We start from the raw sequence: 20448 nt of genomic DNA, 5'->3' as shown, positions 1-20448 counted from the left end.
TATTTGACGCTGTTGGCTCCTTTCACCTTTTTTTCTTGTCATTTTATTAAAGTTGTAAATTCCGTGAATTTTCAATTTGTATTTTTTTTAATGAAAAAGCTACTTAATTTCGATTTTGGGCGTCTGTAACCCTCTGAAAAAATGTCAAATTTGGTGATAATTCAATCAACGTTGGTGGATTTTTGTTGTTGAATGTCTCGTGAATAATTTTTACATTGCTAGGAAAATAGCAATAAAAAAAACAAATCTTCTTCTTTTTCCGAGATGAAACTCGAAAATTAAAAAAACAAAACAATTAAAACATTAACGCTGCGCTTCTTCACGCCTTTTTGAGTTTAATAATAAATTAATATTATTATTATTTATTATTAGTATTATTACATTTTTTTTTTGGGGGGGGGGCTGGATCCGCCAGTGCATGCCCTTGAATTACCCACTACGAGTTCAAATGTACACCCTGTATTGCTTAAATCGTTTTTGGATCACTGCCCATTGTGAAGACCTTTTGCAAAATGTTGGTAATGATGTACAATTAAGATAACAAGTTCACCATGACGACTGAAATCGCTTTTATTTTCGCGATCGCGTTCATCGCTTTCGTAGTCAGAAATGCCAGTGCTTCATCCTGGGGTGAATTTCTTCAGACGAAAAACCATGTAGTTTGATAATTAATTTGCTGGGATGAGAAAAGACGACGGGTTCTGTGTCTTATCACCCTTGACAATGCCCATCGTAATTTGATGAACATAATAAATGCTAAGCAGTGAATGACGTCATTGACCGTGGTCTTAGCGACACATGCACACCAATCATTTAACAGAAGGGGAAAAAGGCAGGTCGCCTATGTTTTCCGGTCGTGTACGTCCTGTCTCTGTGGTGGGTATGCGTACATGGCTTGTACATGTACATGTACTGGTACTGGCATGGCACACTCGCACAGCAGCAGCAACTATGAGCAATTTGCAATGCAGACGTACGTAGGCTAGGCTATACGGGTTACACACATCGTTTTTATGGGTAGAGATGGCTCTGTACGTACGCCTCCATGATTAGGATTTTCTACCTCAGCCCGCCGTACAGATATTTAATACTAGTCTTTTCTCCATGGTCTGAGCTTTTGGGAAATGAGCCCGTTCTTCGGCGAATATTCAGATAACCACACCACGGCTGTTTGGGTTTTTCGTTGTGCTCTTGGAAAGCTGTTCGGATGCTGCAGCGTTTTTCCATTCGCAGTTGATCGTGGAACCAAATGCCATTGATGTGCTTCTCTTGAATTCCCGAGTTCCTCTGCAGCGATCATGACGATAGCGTGGCGATGTGCACATAAGGAATAGACGTAGGCTGGTTAGCTGCCATTATTTGGCTTCGGAGCTTTGCAAATTTATTAATTGTCATTGTCAACGTGTGACTGATAAGTCAAAAGGACACCAAGGAATAAAAATGGCGGATCTTGAAGCCGTGCTCGCTGATGTGAGCTATTTGATGGCGATGGAGAAGAGTAAATCAACTCCGGCTGCCAGAGCTAGCAAAAAGATAGTGCTCCCTGACCCTAGGTGAGTACAAATGAAAACATGCATGGACTCATTATTACTAAAGTAATACCACTAACAAACAATGATAAGGCGTATCTCAAATAAAAATGAACATGATGAAGGACTAGGCCTACTTCTAAGTCATAAGTTCTATAAATAAAAGGCACCTTTGTGTTTTGTGTCTTCTAATTCGAGAAGTAATGAAGGACCACCACAAAATAACGATACCAATAACATGAATGGAAAGATGGAAAGAATGTTGCATTCTGACGCCAGAATATTATCTCAGTGAATGTCAGTCATTGCAAAAATGTTAAAAAGACATGAATCTGGGACTGAGAAACATTTCTAATTTTGTTAGAAAATAGTCTGAAATAGAAATACCAAAAATGCACTCTACTCTCCACACAACCAAAAGTCCAAAGGAGTGGTGTCTGGATACTACATTCTTTCCGAAAAGGTTTAAGTATTGGAAAGATTTAATGTGGTTGTGTACTAACAAATAACCAAATGCAAAATGTTCTTCACTCAAGAGCAGACTGTCAGAGCAATAAGAGATGCCCGCTGAATGGTCAGAATCTGGAGGTCCAGACGCAGTCTTGTTTTGCATAATCGCCAAATCTGCCCATTTGCTTTGCAAGCAGCTATTCCATAGACAAGGACTTGTGATGGATTTTAACAACATGTACATCCCTGATATTATAGGGATACATGTCTGACTAATTCAGCTTAACTAACTCCCTAGCGGCCTAGGGGGTGTGCAAAATCATATTAAAATTGGGGGATTCAGGACTGTTGGTGTTAATTAGCCCAACAGTCTTGAATCTTGCAATTTTCATACGATTTGTGTTTCATACAATTTATGGTTTTGACTTATTGGCACGATATAAGGAAATAATTGTTGACTGCTGCTGCTGTGATGTGGGATATGCCGTTTTCAACCCCCTCGGGGTGCATACAGCCTTGGCTTTAGCTTGGATGCTATGAGCCTTCGGTTGTAAACCAGTTCGCATGGGATGAAGTGTATACCCAGAAAGGTTTGCGGTATTCAGAACGGATGACGGATAAACACGTAGGGAGCAATGCCAGAAAATATCTGTCAGGGACCCGCTCGCAGTGAGTGAGGCCGGAAATAGGAGTGTGCTACCAGCGGGCCATGGTTGTGATTGGCTTCACCCTGCCTGGCTTAGTGTTTTTTTTGCGTTGTTTCTATGCACATGTGGCATGCGCAAGCAGACGTCTTGACCTAAGGTCTTGACCTAAGGTCAGCGGGTAAATTTAGAAGTGAAATCTGTCCAACAAGAGCTCAAAGAAACTGAAGGTCACCACACAATTGGATTATGAATAAAGATCTTTCATTTCCTCATCATGTTCCTCATACATCATTTGTATCACCCTAGCAAACAATGCTGGTGTCTGATGTCTCATTTATTTGAGTTCGCATGGGATGGCTCAATTTTAATCAGGCTTAAAATAGTTACACTTAAAAAGTGTACACAGGGTATTGATCGTGGTAGGAAGTTATCCACAATGTCTTACACTTCCTTTACAAAACAAAACAAATGGTCAATAGGGCCATTGGGCAGGGTCTTTATTGTTCGGTTGCACAGCACTAAACTCAAAAGAGTAAAATAACTTGTACAAGCTTGCTTGTAATCCCGATAAGGCCAATTAACATTAATTTTTAGGTTTCATCACTCAGATTGAACAAAAAGAATGGTGGAGAGTTTGTATTTTATATTTCATAAATTCTACTTCTTCACATCCAAAGTGAATTGAGGGTGGAAGTCCGATACTAAACCTATTGTAGGAGAGGTCACAACAAACATAAAAAACAAAGTCAGTTTGGCTAGCATGGACCATGCTGGCTTATCATACCTGCTTATTATGTTTGAAAAATGGAGTCACCTGTGGATTTGGTGAGAAATTTGTTTGAAAAATACACTTTGTTGGAGGAAAAAAACCCCAGACTTTCGAAAAAAATATAAAATATACATGTAACAAAAATATCAGGGCAGTTATAAATATTATCTGTTTTCCTTGCAAAGGTATGTAAGGACATACATGTAGAGCGAATGGGCCAAATACTAGTTAAAAAATTTGTGACCGTTATATAACTTGTCCATAACTAAAACATCTGGCACCATTATTATTATTATTATTATTAATCATTTCTGGTAATGAAACCAAGGATTCCTCAAAAGCGCCCTAGGCACTGTACATTTAGCTCGCAAGCCTGAAGAAACCTGTGGAGAGAAGACAATGAGAAGAAGTTACAGTTTTAGAGGCGGGAGGAAAAGCCCAGAAGAATATTCTAGGGAAAAACCCACGGAATCAGGCAGGGACTGAAAACCAAATCCACATATTGACCCAGGCGGGATTCGAACCCGGGTCACAGCGGTGGAAGGCGACGAAAGTACCGCTACGCCAACCTGACTCTATCTGCACACATACTCTCCACAGTCATGCCACCAGACTTTTAAATAGGATTGCCCCAATTGATGTCATAGATGAATACAGATATCTGACAGTAGTCTTGTGTTTCGAGCAACGCTATGAAATCGGGCCTTGCAGGTCCTTGACTCTCAGGTACTCAATTTTAAGTCCAATTTTAGGCTTGGATATCAGATACATTGAATTTTAGTTCCTTAGTATGAAACCAGATTCTCCCTTATTTTTTTTATGGTATAGTGGGTGTAAACATTGTAAACATTATTGTAGACAGCATGTGCGATAATGATTTTAAAAGCTGGCATGTCAACCAAACAGGTTCTCACAGTGTGGAACATTATTATTACCCCTTTTCATCGAGCATACCTTCCAATCTCAGTTCACTGGAGGATTTACAGCGGACAAAAAATAAATCTTTTGTTAAAGTGAACATTTTAAAACACTGACAGTTTTCACTGTCTTTTCTTTGGAATGCTTTGGGTATACCAGGTACAATGTACATATGCAGATCCACCTGTATGTAAACAATGAAAACCACTAGCATCCATGGTAGTTGGGGGTCATAGGAGTATATCATTCCATCCGTGACATCATTGACACAAAATACCAGCACAAATAATTATTGGACCTTAACAGATTCAAATTATGCACAAAAAGGCTCCAACGTACACGTACGTATCTAGCACTTTTATTATACACAAGCTGATTTACCTGATCATAGATTGGGTAGTGCGTAGTGTTGGGGATGAAAATGTGGGGAGTTAAATGTAAATGGGGGATATAGTTGGGGAGACATGCAGTTATAGAAAAGCAATTTCTGTGGTGTGATCTGAGACAATTTCTGAGCACTAAAACCAATTTGAGCAAAAGATCATCTTTTAAAGTTTAAATACCGGTAGATGACGTCATTTTATATATGTGCATCAAATGTCATTTGTGTATTTGCAAACATCACAAAACGAAATGATAATATTATCACGAAATACATGTACCTTACTGGATTGTTAGGAAATGACTGTCTAAAGCATCCTGTAAAATTGTGGCTCCTAGTGTGCTGACGTTTTCAAGAAAAATTGTATTTTGGCCGACCACAGCATTGGAGAAGTCAGGCTTTTTTTTTCAAAAACTGCTCCTAATTTTTTATAATTAGTTATTCGGAATTTTGTTTGTAATTGATTACACACCTGTGAAGGGGTCCAAGCCTGCTAGACTGATTCTCTGACCTTCAATTCCCCAAAGTCTATAAATTGCTCCGTTTCAAGTGGGGTCAAGGAACCAGACTACAAGAATACGATTAGTTTTCTTGGATTTTTCAGCATCTTTAAGCCCAAAACGTGAAGCCAGTCAGTTTGCTTTATATTACTGATCCTCCAAATTCATTTATTTCTGAAAATTGTAACAAAAGCAAATGTGCATTCCCTTTATAAACTTCAAATATCTTGGAACATCCATCAGCATGAGCATGGTTGATCAACACAACCTCTTAACATTTCTTCGTCAATTCAACTAATTGTCACACAGTTAATAAAACGTCTCTAAATGTTCATGTAATTTATACTGGTAAAGCTTTAAAATAGCATTAAGGGTCTAAAAACATTAAAGAATCTAATTATAAAGAAATCTTTTGTTCTAGATTTTGTGTCACAACAAAAAATCAATGTCATAAAAATATTTGCTAGATAGACACGAAGACATACATACATACATACTGTCCTTGACTCTTGAAATGAAATAGAATTACACGTATAATGCAGTATTTATGAATGGAGCATTGATTCCACAGTCTGGCAGTAACCAATTGTTAGTTGCCACTAGTTTTGTATGTTTTACTGTTTTACTGTCCAGTGCTGATGTAAAATGTACTATGGTATATTTTCAGATTAGCTAGCAAAAGTCTCTCCACTTCAGAGAGCAATGAATGTGCATTCTGGCTTCCTCCTGGTTTGCTTACAAAATACACATGACATATATTTGGTTGTTTTGGAGATGGGTGCATTTCACAACCAGGAACCATCTGCTCAGAAAATACCGACACTTGTTTTTATTAATGTTGATATATGCAGTAGGCCTACATTGTACATCCATTAGAATGCAGCCGCATACAGGTACGTGCTGAAATACCGATACATGCTGAAATGCCGGTACATAATCTTCTTATAATGATGGACGAATGCACATCGGTTCATTTTGCATAATTAATACTAATTGAAATTTAGTTTAAAAGCAGTGGCGTAAATCTGTACCACGGACTTGGGGATGGGGGATGACATACATGTACATGTAAATAAAAAAAATTCCGGCCGTGGAAATTGAAAAGTGGGGGGGGGGGGGGACCTTGGGGGCTTGCTGGACACCACATGACACTAAGGGGCACTGTTCATGATGTACATGTAGATGTGCATGTTATGTACATTTGTATTTACGCACTTAACCTTACATCAAAACGGGGCATTGAAAGCTTTTGTACTTTTTCTCCCATTTTCTGTACATTTGCTTGCATTTTGGTTGTTGGGAAGTTTGAAAAATAACTCAAAATCCGCCTTTTTTTGTTACTCACCACGAAAAAAGTGGGGTCAAAAATGGGAGGGGGGAGAGATACATATACACCCCCCCCCCCCCCCGGGATTTACGCCCCTGTTGAAAAGATAACAATAAACCCCACATTTATGACTAAAACAGTTAAAGCCAGCATGTATAATATATACTTTTGCTTCTGATTACATGCCTTTCAAAAATAGGGTAGGTAGGTGGGAATTTTTTTTTGGGGGGGGGCAAATTTTTGTGTGCTGATTGAATGACGTATTCAATTATATGCAAATTTCGCCTGAACTATTTCTAGTTGCGCTACGAAAGCTTTAAAAAAAAGGCCATAAAAAGTGATAAAAAGTTGCCTTAATTAATGTAAACAAATATTTTCGTTTGATAATTCTTAGAAATATAAAAAGGAGAATTCAGGTGGTGCACACTAATATGCGCAACGCTAGTCACAACAGCAAGCTGTCCATTTACCTTGCGGTATTGCGTAACCACTGTGTTGCTGCCAACGAACCATGTGCTGTGGTGCCAGGTAGGAAATTCCGGGGAAACACGCTGCGCTGTAAAAAAATGAATACTAATAATACCAGAGTCTTACATAGCGCATGTATCTACCAACAATTAGGTACTCAAGGCACTGGAAATTATGTCTATTTAAAGAAAGGTAAATACAGTTTATGAGAAATATGAGACCCATTATGTAGCACCTTATATTGGTTTACAAGATGCTGTGGCGCATATTGCAGCCCATCTGAAGGACGAAGCAATAATGGTAAAGTGCCTTGCTCAAGAGCACAAGCACCATGTTCCCACGGTCAGGATTTGAACCCATGTACCTCGGCACACAAGTCGAACACCGTAACCATTGGACCACAGCACCCCAGATGACCTCAAAATAAATTCATGAACACGGAAAATACATGTATGTACGGACAAGAGAGATCACGTTCTGTGAATTAATTAACTTGCAGAAATTATTGCATAAAAATGATAAAATACACAGAGCAACTTTTGATTCGCATGCCAGAGTAGTCTGAATCACACGTCAACCATTCAAGTGAATACGATAAACTTTGAAAGTGAACAAAGAAAACTGGCACTGGCAGGTGCGAGATTGAACCTGCGATCTCTGGCATAACGATGTTGGCTTCAGTGTAGCCTAAAATTCAAATTTAGAATTTGTCTAAGGCCCCAGTTACACATCCAATACCAAAGACTAAGACCCCGCTAAGACCATGAGATTAAAAAAAATCCTTGAAAATCATACCAAATACGTAGGAAATTAACATTTTGTCTTCCGAGTCTGCAGACCATTAATCAGAATGTGCTGCGATGTCGTCCGGAATACTAAACAACTCCGATACAACCTCGAACCGAATATTACAACTTCGCTACAACTTGGATCCGTTCAATTGAATTTGTTTCACTACTGAGTCCCGATCTCGTTACGACATTACCTGACAGAGTACCGACACAACCGATTGAGTACCGACACAAAAGACCGAGAACCAATGCCGAAACGACTCCGGAACGACAGAGTGATGTCAACTTCGGAATTTCACGTCGTAATGGTGGTATCAAAGTCGGCTACAAACATTTGGCCGACCATGTACAACCACTGCCGATCTCGTATAATTGCGATTGCGTTACGATTTTGTTACGACTTCGTTACAACACAACTGTTTGAGTACAGACAGAGAACAGATCTGATCCGTTTTGGATTTTTTTGCTGACCAAAAAATCGTGGCTCCACTGCTGACCATGCACGAACTGTAGGATGCCAAAACGACACTCAAGCAGATTTATAAATCGGTGAAGGGCAAAACCTAATATGACTCAAGAAGAAGTCGTTCCGATAAAGTTCAGATGACGTTCTGAGTTTCATGATGTCATTGAGTCTTGAGTCTCAGCACTGTCTTATTGTGATCGGGAGGCTACATCGTAGCACTAGCAGTGTGACAGGGGCTTAACCATAGAGCTATTTACTAGAGCGCTAACTCCTCATTCCAGTGATTTAAAATGGCTGCCAAAAAAACAGACGATTTTGTTACGGACATTTGCGGACCATCAGGTTATTTTACGCGGCTCTCACGATGGTGACTTCGGTCGTGTTTTTCTATTTTTCCATTGTTCCACAAATAGAAAAATGACATCATCGCGATAACATTGGATATGATATCGCGATTTAATAACAAATGGATATCGAACAGACTTATTATGCGAATAACCGTTTGGATGTTAATCTGTATATTGTGCATACCGGTACATGTACACATGTACCGGTATGATTAAAGTGAAAGAAAGTATTTCATGACATACAGTTGTATATGTTCCCTCTGTTGATTTGAATGTACTCGTTTATCTTGCGTTTATCTTGCACATAAGTAAAATGCATCATTGATTACAAACTCCTAACCATACATGCACATGATGTACATTAGTTTTGATTTTGTCTTGCCTGCTGATCAGACTTACACTATTGCTAATTTGTATATTTATTTCATTTGCAGCATACGGAGTGTTATGTACAAATACCTGGAGGAAAGAAATGAAATAACCTTTGAGAAGATTTTCAAGCAAAAACTTGGTGAGTTTTTTATTCATTTTTCAAGAACAGTGTACATTTGGTACCGGTTCATGTTATTAAGTGTGTGTATAGATCAGTTGTATTTGAACAAGCTCTAAACAAACCTGAACAAATCTTTGAATTGCTCAAACCATGACAACAAACACAATGAATGTGTGATTGTGACTATTTTATGAAATTCAATTGCATTCCTGCGCTATTTTTGTCTAGAAAAATAGATTTGGTTTCCTCAATTGCTATTTTCCTAGAAATATCAAAGTTATTCGCTTTTGACTGAGACATCAAACGAAAAAATCCAGCGACATTTTGTTATTAAATTATTTCTTAAAAAAAACTTGAATTATTGGCTGCCAGACAATAACTCAGCTCTCACAGGGCGGGTCATTTGTGTGTAAATTGAAATTCCTTTCTCAGAGGGTTGCACACGTCCAATCAGAATAAGGTAGTTTTTTCATGAAAACAAAAGATACAGATTAAAAATTTGTTTCGAGAACAAAAGTTATTTGTTGAAGAGCACTGGCAATGAAAATAAATTCAAAGTTTGAAAACAAAATGGAAGAACTTATCTTGTTGGCAGGTGTTTTGAGCCATATTGCTTAATTTATTCAGTACGTCTGGTTAAATTCAGTTTGCAATAACAGTTTAAAAAAATGGTTTTTAAACTCTTAAAATCACCATCCTGCAAGTCAAAACAAACATACATTGTAACAGAGACCAATTTATATTAAGTGAAATGTAAATTCTCAGAAAGTACTCAATAAATGTGTTAATAAGACATTGTGTATTTCACAAATTCTTCCCATATTGACATGTACGTACAGACTACAGACATCAGACATTTACTGACCATTTACTCCCGATCAAAACAAACAATGATGTATCGTAAGTTGTTAGGGTATTGTAACTATGTAGCGGTAGGCATGGTAGGGTGTAGATCAAATAGTACATACGTATTTGTGTCTTATCGGTGTTTCTTGCCTCTTAAGTACCGGTACATGTATGTAAAACAGATGATATAGAGAGCATGATTTTTAATTCATCTATTAGAGTATTAATTTACAAGTAAACTGTATTTTAAAGCAATTTTAAAATTCAATGTAGATCCGTGTCTCATGTCTCATGTCTGTGTACATGTACGTACTACAGTGTATGCATACATGTACATCATGTACAATTTGTGTAAAAAATGTATTTCTTTGTAGGAGGTGCATGTCCGGTACAAATGTTCCATTATAATCTGCATGCACATGAGTTGTGTACAGAATTCAGTTTGCAGGCATCAATTATGAAGATGAGGGCACCTTTAGTTCTGCACAATATAACATGGCCCATTTGAATAGTTACAGTGTATTGTACACGTACAATACACATACATGTGTATTGTACACGTGCCCATTCCAGAATCACAAAATCAGAAAGTCTGTTGAAATACATACTGTACATGTACATACATGTACATGTACAATGTACATAAAAATAGTGGTATTTTGTTTCAATTTGGAAATATCAGATTTAGTAAATTGTATGCATTATTTGGTCAAGGGTCTACTTATGGAAAAGAAAAATTACATGAATGCATTGAATAACATTTAGTAAAATACATCTTTCTGTCAGTGTCATTCATTTCATGCAGTCATTACTGATGCTGGGGCCTCTTTCGCTCTGGCCATCCAATAACAGTTTCTGTAGTAATACATGTATGTATGTACTAGCTTGTGAAGATGCCTATGATGTAATGCATAAACATGTATGCAAAAGAGTAGGCCTACAAAAGAGTGAAATTGTTGGCTGTTTACTGTCTACAATGTACAATGTATCATGTACCAGTATCTGTCCAAAAAACCCCATCAAAACAAACAAACAAACACGAAATGAGCTCAGCCCAATTTTAAGTGCATAATTAATACATGAGGTTTCCCATCACCTCCAAATAGGCAGCTAGCAGTGTCCATACTGCAACTCAGTGTGCACGACTACATGTACATGTACTTGTAGGCCTACACATGTACTTGTGCTGTTTGTTTGGTCTATCGAGAACAGCCAGTGAACAGAACACTGGTTGATGGCAACAAATGATGCAGAGTGAATGTTCTCGATATGATAGTGGAATGGTAACAATTTTGATGACTCGAACATTTTGTTGTTGTTACAAACTTCCATGGAGCAGACTGTGAGCCCTCTTCCATCTGTCTGCCTTTCTAGCATTGCAGAGAGCTTGCAGTATAAAGACATGGTTATAATAGTGCAATAACAGGCTGTTGATAACATGGAGTATTGCCAAAGTAATCATGCATACATTGTAAATTAATAAGGAATCAATTTTTATCTGTGATTTTGTTGTTGTTGCAGGTTTTCTACTCTTCAAGGATTTTTGCGAGAACGTCTCGGAGGTTCCAGTACCACAATTGGAATTTTACGAGGAGGTGAGCCATGGGAGACCGCCAGCATTATTCGTTTTATTTCTAACACTGGACACTGATTATAATTGATCAAAATTCAAGTTAAGAAGACAAGTGTATAGGTACTGGTAAAGCAAACTGGCAGTGATAAGCAAACTGGCTGAGTCTGAACTTTTGCAGCTGATGAAGGATGTTGCTACAGAAGTACAATATGGATAGAAATACAATATAATCATGTACTGAATCAATGTACATGTACCGTAGGCCTATAGTACAGTGTCAAATTTGTCCTTAACCCTAACCTCCTAGGCACTTTTGCTGGCAACCTTCCTGAATCCGGCACAATATTCAACATCCTGCATCAGCTGAAATCAGTTCACACAGAGCTGAACTTGTACTGTACAGTGGCAATACATGTATTTCAGGTTGGATATACATTACTTTTGACTCCATGCACACGTCCCCCCTCAATGGTTACAAAGGAAGAGCAGGGTACATTGCTGCCATGCCTGGAACTCACTAAAAAGACAGGTTTACCGGTACATACAATACGCACATTAAAATCAGTCTTGCGTACTTGATGCCATATGTAAAGCAGTATGTGCATGCAGTATTTCTCACATCGATGGACTTCACACAACATTTGTGCACAGTTTCAGTATAACCTCTTTGTTCTGATTCTGCTTCTGCTATCTCTGTTGTTGTCGTTTGCCTGACAGAAGTCAGTTGACAGGGCTCACCATGTGGAGGTCAACAACTTGAACCCTAAAACATGGCTTAGACAACTGGACGAAATAGCTTGACTTTCTGCTGCCTCAAACGAAAGCAGAAAAACCTCGTTTGTCCTTTTCAACATGAAAATCAAATATCTGAATCATTCCCATTTCCAATTTTATAGACATTCCAATCTGTACTGGTAGTTCTATACATGTACATGTACATGTAGCTGCAGACAAAATTTGTAATGCTTCCAAAAAAATCCTGAAAACCCCCCAAACCCCCCCCCCCCAAAAAAAACCCCAAAGCACTGAGCCTTTTGGGTTGTAACATCAATGCCACTACATGGTAGATTTTATATAATGTAGAGGTGCGTCCTCCCATGACTGACTATGACCATTTTATTTCCTCCCACACACATGCTCAGAATCCTGCATGGACGGGGCGTGGCCGTTGCATGAAAATATATCTGTCAGGGTGAATTTTTATGCCCCGCGGCGAAGCCGAAGGGGCATACTGTTTCCGCCTTGTCCTTCCGTGGGTGGGTGGGTGTGTGGGTGTGTGTGTGGGTGGGTGGGTGTGTGGGTGTGTGTGTCCGGACAAATCTTGTCAGCACAATAACTTGAGAAATACTTAACATATGAACTTCAAATTTGGTCTGTGTATTGTTCTTGGTAATCCTAAGAGGCCTATTGCATTTGGGGCCGAAAGGTCAAGGGTCAAGGTCACAGTGGCTGAAACAATAGAAATTTTGTCAGCGTGATAACTTGAGAAATACTTTACATATGAACTTCAAATTTGGTTTGTGGATTGTCCTTGGCAATCCTGAGAAGCCTTTTGCATTTGGGGCCGAAAGGTCAAGGGTCAAGGTCACAGTGGCTAAAACAAAAGAAATTTTGTCAGCGTGATAAGTTGAGATATACTTTACATATGAACTTCAAATTTGGTTTGTGGATTGTCCTTGGCAATCCTAAGAAGCCTATTGCATTTGGGGCCGAAAGGTCAAGGGTCAAGGTCACAGTGGCTAAAACAAAAGAAATGTTGTCAGCGCGATAACTTGAGAAATACTTTACATATGAATTTCAAATTTGGTTTGTGTATTGTTCTTGGTAATCCTAAGAAGCCTATTGCATTTGGGGCCGAAAGGTCAAGGGTCAAGGTCACAGTGGCTGAAACAATAGAAATTTTGTCAGCGCGATAACTTGAGAAATACTTTACATATGAACTTCAAATTTGGTTTGTGGATTGTCCTTGGTAATCATAAGAAGCCTTTTGCATTTGGGGCCAAAAGGTCAAGGGTCAAGGTCACAGTGGCTAAAACAATCGAAACCTTGTATTTATTCTGAGATCATAGGGATTAGGGATTAATTCATATAAAACCTACAGAAGACACTAATGCTGTCAATTAATGAACGTTCCATGTGACCAAGGTACATGTAAGTTGATGTTAAAAGAGTGGTGTTATGTCATGGGAACAATCACGGTTGCGGGGCATTTGTGTTTGTAAACACACCTGACTTGTTAATATTGGAACAGCACAGTGGCTTGAACTTGAAGCATGCAAATGATATGCAAATCTATGCTTTGAAAATTAAAATGTGAAATTGCTAAACATGTGTCATGATTGTACATTGTAATTGATAATTTGATATTAGCACTGGTTAATCTGGTCAAATTTATGACTCCTACCAAAGTTAAGTTTAAAAATTTCAATCAGTACGCTCATAAATTAAGCAGGAGATACCCAGACAATGTACCGTTTGATGTAGGGCACGATCTACACCATTTGTACATGTATTCCTGTGTGGATCTACGCCCGATTGATTATCAGTGCAGTACGCATTACATGTACACCTTTTCTACATACAAATCAAAATGTGCAGTTGTTGATTGGTTTGGGGGAAAAAATAAAGAAAAAGTTAAACTTCCCATGCTTGATTCATGGTGCCCATATGTGCTACATGTGTATTGTAAAATCTCACAGGCTTTTGAGGTCATCTTACACGTACCGGTACTTGCTCTATTCATGAGATTGTACAGTATGTAGCTGCACATGGGAGGAAGCAGACAACGTCTTCACTGCAACTTTTTAGCCCTGGACTTCGAGACGTTTTGTGCCACCGAGCTGCTGTCGTCTTTCCTTCCTTTGTGGCCTCTTCCCTAGCAGGACATGAACACTTCCGTCACTTGATCGGAAGTCAGCGGCCATCACAAAGGAGCTGCCTGAGTACAGGTATAGGAGTAGAGACATCCAGTGGAGTAGGTTAGGAGTAGAAGACATCCTAAATTTTTCTCAATCGCCACAGGGCTTGAAATTTTCAGAGACGGTGGCAAAGTCCTCCTGCATTGCATTGGATTATACTGAGAGTGAAACGTATTACTTCAACCTCACTCTGTCATCTACCACAGCCAACAGGCCCAGGTCTGGAAGCCCAGAACGTGGGCACAGCATATGATAGATGTAGCACACCAACTGGAACAAGGTGCTAGGTAGGCCTCCTGCCTGCCCTTAACGCATGTGCACTAGCATCTTGGTGCCTGGACACTGTGGTCGGAATAAGCCTGGTTCCCTCTGTCAGATAATACCCAGTATACATTCAGCAATGCTGACTTTTCAAGATGTTCCTCCACTGTTATGCGATGCGATGCAAGGGTGCAGCCAAGCCTACAGCAGAAACCCTGCCCCGCTGCGAATGATGGCCCCCGCCCTGCCGTCTACCCATAAACCACAGGGACAGTTGCAAGGGGTCTGGCCACCTAGAAATTCTACGGTGCCAACACATGCTTCACCGAAGGTTGGAAGTCTCGGCTACCCGCAATGGTGGTTAAGCTACCCCCAAAAGGAGCATGACTGTCCCCCGCCAGAGGCACCGGTACTACATGTACCCCTCCCTGAACACCCCCAAAAATGAACAGATATTTCCTTGGCTGTCTAGTCTAGTGAGGATGGACGAATATACAATGTACTTAAGCATATCATTTAATGGACAAAACATGCACATTTGATGGACATGTAGTGTGCATGTACAATATAAGTGGTTCATAATGTTAGTGTGAATCAGGCAGTGACAAAAGATTGACATGTTAATGATCTTTTCACTCAGGACATACCTATGCATGTTTATGGTCATATCAGGCTGAACCAGATCATGCCAATGTGTGCAAATTTTACATTTGACTTTGGAAACTATACCTACCCCTGGGACAAGCTGACCCTGAGAGTGCTGCAGGTTCAGGGTCAACCCTTCCCTACCTGAACCTCATGGAATCCTTACCATGGGGTTTATCACCGACCCTGGAGAAAAGTGGTAGTAAACAAACAAGGGCGAGTTCACCCTGGAGGTAATATAAGCATACATATACATTGTACATGTACATTGTACAGATACTGTAGGTACATACACTGTACATACATGTGGTTTGGATAGGCATTGCATACATGTACATGTACAATGTATGTAAAGCAGTACAGTATGTTTTGGGTTGGGTTTGCCCTCTGTTGAGAGACAAAGCCATAGGCCCAGTCATTTATCATCAGCAGAGTTTCCAGCCACTCTGGAAATCAGGGAAAACATTGAAAAGGAGTTTCCATTTTTCCAGTTAGGGAAAACTCCGGGAATTTTGAAAAACACACCAAAAAAAACAGGGAAAACTCAGGGAATTTGACAGTGACCCAGAAGGGAATGGTTTTTGCCAGTTTGGCGTGTGTGCGTCTTGCGCCATGTGTCCAGGGTGCGTCCATTGACTGACTGGCAATATGGTAATTTGGAGGTTGCAGGTTCAAGCCAAGCTCCATTCAAATTGTTTGTTCAACTTTATAATAATTAAATTGTTGGATTGATTCAGACATTTAGCTGAATGACAACAGTGTATCATGTACATGTATACATACAGACATTACTGGACCTTAAATGTATGTACATGTACATGTAGCATTTTGGATCCACACTGCACATGAGAAGCACAAATATGCAATGTATACCGGTAGGTACCGGTACATATTATAGAAAATGTGTTTCATGTACACAAGTATTACTGCTGGTTCATACATGTACCGGTAGTCAGTCTCCAATAATGTTAAAATCATTGAAAACTGTTTATCTTCAGATCAGTTGTTACATAATACTACATAGTGGTGGGTATGCATCATGAAGACATCATGAATACCTGCAGTGCTAAGATTCTACAATGTACATGTACCTGTATCCGCTGTCCATGTACATGTACATGTACATGTATGAATGTATACCGACATGTAATGTGTCCTATTGAGTGTTTACTTTGCAGCTATACCCTTTTTCATAATTCACTCAAATTCTGATACTGCTACAAGTGTTGAAAAGGCGTATTTTGACAATAAATTTAAATAAATCATGTACTTTCCCTACATAGCTAGTCTATATGTAATAGACCATGGCGAAAGCCATGGTCTATTACGCGTGAACAGATTTGCTGATTACATGTACATGTAAAATTTGAGGCAAGATCCCTCCTCTAATTGACCTCCTAGATTTTGACCACCTAGATTTTGACCAATCAGCGGGCGCTTTCTATATCGGGTCTTCGGTCTTTCACCCGTTGCGCGTCATAGACATGGATAAAAAAAGTGTCACGGTGCTCTGTATCGTGTTACACGAATGCGTGCCTGGCTGTTGTATTACAAAACACTGCATTTGAATTGACCAATCTCAGTTTTAGTCCTGATTTGGGAATGAAATGACGTCACGATTTAGTAAAGTCGACTCCGATTGGCTGGCGCGCGGCTTGCATAAATTTGCATGTCTGGACATACCAGACGTTATACAGGATTTGCCTCCGTGGATAACGGGTGATACTCAGACTAACATACATGTAGCTTGCCCCTTCTTCTTCTTGATGAAATGTCAAATTTTCAAATAGCTTTGATCACATTGTACATGCTGTGACATTTGCATTTTAATCAGATGTGTATGTTGGGAATGCTGCTCCTTTTCTGTAATTAAGGACTCGATGAGATCATGAGAGTGATCATTATGCATGATCTGTCCATGTTATTGAGTGACCCACACATTGTGTACATGTATTTGGAAGCTATGTATTTACGTGGATGTGGATGCCTGAAACAATTGATGATCATATATTGTTTTCTTGGTCGCATTTTCAGTATCCTAGTTCCATCTTGTCAACCAATTGATTCATAACAGAAAGGCAAGACACAAATGAATAGATTTAAGCGTTATATCATGTCTTGGATACTGTAATATATCATTGGTCTAGATCACGGGCATGAAGGGGTGTGTATGTAGGGCCGGTGCCCTTTGTAAGGTCTGTTCTGCAACCTCTCATGTCTGGTAGGAAAGCTCACAGTAATTAAAAGATTACACTGCAGTGATTTCATTTATTTCCTCAATAGTGAGTTTTTTGACATTGATCGGGTTGGCATAGCAGTACTTTCCCTGCCTTCCACCGCTGTGATCCGGGCTCGAATTCTGCCTGGGCCAACATGTGGATCAGGTTTTCAGTCCCTGCCTGATTCTGTGGTTTTTCCCTAGAATATCATTCTGGGGTTTTCCTCCCACCACTAAAACTGTTATTTTTTTCCATATATATTCTATCAAGGGATACCGCTGGAAATAAGTCAAAATACTTTTGTGAGCTATCCCGGCCAATTGACGAATAATCATAAAGGAATTAATTGGCACGACATAACAAAACAATAGATGACTGCTGTGATGTGAGATATGGCATTGTAACCCCTCAGGGCACATGGGTCATGCTATAAATTAGGGCTCCAAGAGGAAATATTGTCTCTTTTTGTTTAATTTAACCAAGTAGGAAATGTATTAAAGTTAATGATACTTTACTTTTCCTTGATATTTTACATATTCTGTCCATTAAATAAAAGGATAAGAAAACAACAAGACAGCAATGTTAAGAAACAAAAAAATATATGAGCATTTGTAATATTTCACATGTACATGTACATGTAGCATGGTGTCTTGTGGTGTCCCAGTTACGTGTAAAACCTAGTGTTTTTAATATTCCAGATGACGTGAAGTTGTTAAGGATCTCCTGTCTGTCCATCCTCATGGAAGTAAATACATCTCATATTATGATAAGCCAGATTGACCATAAATAAAATAACTTCAAGTTTTCGAGCCCGTTTAATTAATGCAATGTCCCACTTTGGACCCCTAATTTATAGAAAAACCCACATAGCACCCTAGGCTTGGCCTGCCGCGGCGGTGCTGTGCTCCCCACTGGTGTTAAAAACGCCATATCTCACATCACAGCAGTCAAAATTGTTAAATGGACTGCTTTTGGGAAATAAATTAAATACTGATAAAAATCACATTCTTCTCCACTCCAACAAAATATTAAAAGTATAATTTCATGAGATTGTAATGACATGTATTAAACTGATTTTCCCTTTTCATGTTATGCTGCTTAACGTCATATTACTACATGTTCATGTATTGTGTGGCATAGCATGTACAATGTACGTGAGCAGTACATGAATGTACATGTAAATCAAGGTGTATGGCTTATTGGTTAAACAGCTTGTGAGAGTAATGCAGCTACTACATGTACATGCACAGACTCATCCTGTGTGTGTGTGACCTTTGGTATTTTCTGTAGTAGTGACCTCTTCTATCCCAGCATCTGGGGTAGTGGCACACAGCAGACTCAGGAATATGTTCCCTATAAGCAGATGTACATGTACATGTACTAATACATACATTGGCATCTACATTACACACAGGAAAGATGATGTTTATTGCAATTATATACCGTGCATGTACATGTGCTTGAACAGGGTATGCCATGTACACATGAAAATGTTTGACACAGTACTGATGCATAACATGTACAAGTACAAGTACCGGGTTTTGTGCATTAAATTAAACAACTAAATCTTGCACAAATATGTTAATGATCATCTTGGTTCAATGAGCACACATACAATACTGTATACAAGGTACATGAAGACAGTTTTTGTACATCGAAATTAAAGTACGGGTACATGTACATTGTAATTTTGTGGCCTCTAATGTTATTTACATGTGTTCTGATAAAGAATTACTGTGATTGTAACCATCACATTCCATCTGGGAGTTGTCAGAAAAGACATGACGCTTGGCCAACTCGTACATGTACCACCTCATATACTAAATGGTATATGTACGCCAATTTGTACATGTGACAACTCAGTCTTACCATGGAGCATGGTCTTACACATACCATCCCGTATGCCTATTTAACTTAAGAGAAAAGGTACGGTTTCTACTACTTGATTTCATCCTTTTTTAAATTTGTGGTTGGAGATAACATTCTTGATGGGATTTAATAAAACATTTTGTGTCATTTATTGTGACCAGATTTGACTTGACTTGAGAAGAAAAAAAATGACGTCAAATAATTACCGCTGTCAGCCTTTCTTCTTTATAACTAATTCACAAATCGATGGAGTGCTGTCAGTCGGTTAGAGATTGAGGTCATTGGAAATGTCTAATATTAGTTGGAGAACACAAGGTAGCGAAACTCCATTAATAATCATCCAGTCAAACAGTTCTGTTAAAATTTAAAACAATTGTAAAAGTTGCTTTTTTAAACCTCATTTTGAAAAATGAAATCATTCAATCTTCCAATTGTGCTTTTTCGATCAAAAACACACGCAGTTAAATTTAAACAAATCAGCCTTATAACGGCAATCATCACTAGATGCAGTCATGGAGGAAGGTTCAACCATACCAACTTTGTTGGCACACTTGAGTGCAGTAGGCCCCCCCCCCAACCCAATGAGCGATAACAAGTACATGTATGCCTCTCCAATGCCACCCTGCATGTTCCAACCACACGCATCACGCATTAGGCAGACTTTTATTGGGAATTTGCTTGCTCATTCAGGGCTGTGATAGGTCCAGATGTCAGGGGGCGGGGCCCAGTGCTTCAGTCTATTGCAGAGCATCCAGGATAGGGCTGTGCATTCCTTAGCCAAGACTTCGTGAATTTCTGCCCATTCAGATGAAAACATGATCATGCATACATGTACCCTGCACAATACATTCATGTATACATGCACATACGCACAACATGTACCATATACCAGTATACGCAAACATGTATGCAAACATGTACCAGTGTGCACTTACATGTACACTGAGTCTTGTGACTACATGTACATGTAGATCAGACAGTACCATCAACTTTTCCACATCCTGTCAAAACCTCTGTGTGTCAAAATCAT

The 20448-nt window shown here is 39.1% G+C and overlaps 1 protein-coding gene across 2 annotated transcripts in view; it reads left to right on the top strand.

Moving 5' to 3' along the window:
* Positions 1-824: 824 nt before the first annotated feature.
* LOC119727004 (beta-adrenergic receptor kinase 2-like) overlaps positions 825-20448 on the top strand; it is a 60125-nt gene continuing 40501 nt past the window's right edge. For both annotated transcript variants that reach the window (XM_038198873.1, XM_038198872.1), the window contains exons 1-3: positions 825-1553; positions 9029-9105; positions 11455-11528. In XM_038198873.1, the coding sequence (XP_038054801.1) occupies positions 1441-1553; positions 9029-9105; positions 11455-11528 (264 nt within the window). In that variant the 5' untranslated portion in view covers positions 825-1440. The remainder of the gene's footprint in view (positions 1554-9028; positions 9106-11454; positions 11529-20448) is intronic.

The sequence above is a fragment of the Patiria miniata genome, unplaced genomic scaffold (genome assembly GCF_015706575.1).
Source record: "Patiria miniata isolate m_02_andy unplaced genomic scaffold, ASM1570657v1 HiC_scaffold_2, whole genome shotgun sequence".
Taxonomy (NCBI): Eukaryota; Metazoa; Echinodermata; class Asteroidea; order Valvatida; family Asterinidae; genus Patiria; species Patiria miniata.
The sequence above is the reverse complement of the archived record's forward strand: the minus strand, read 5'-3'. Positions and strand labels throughout refer to the sequence as shown.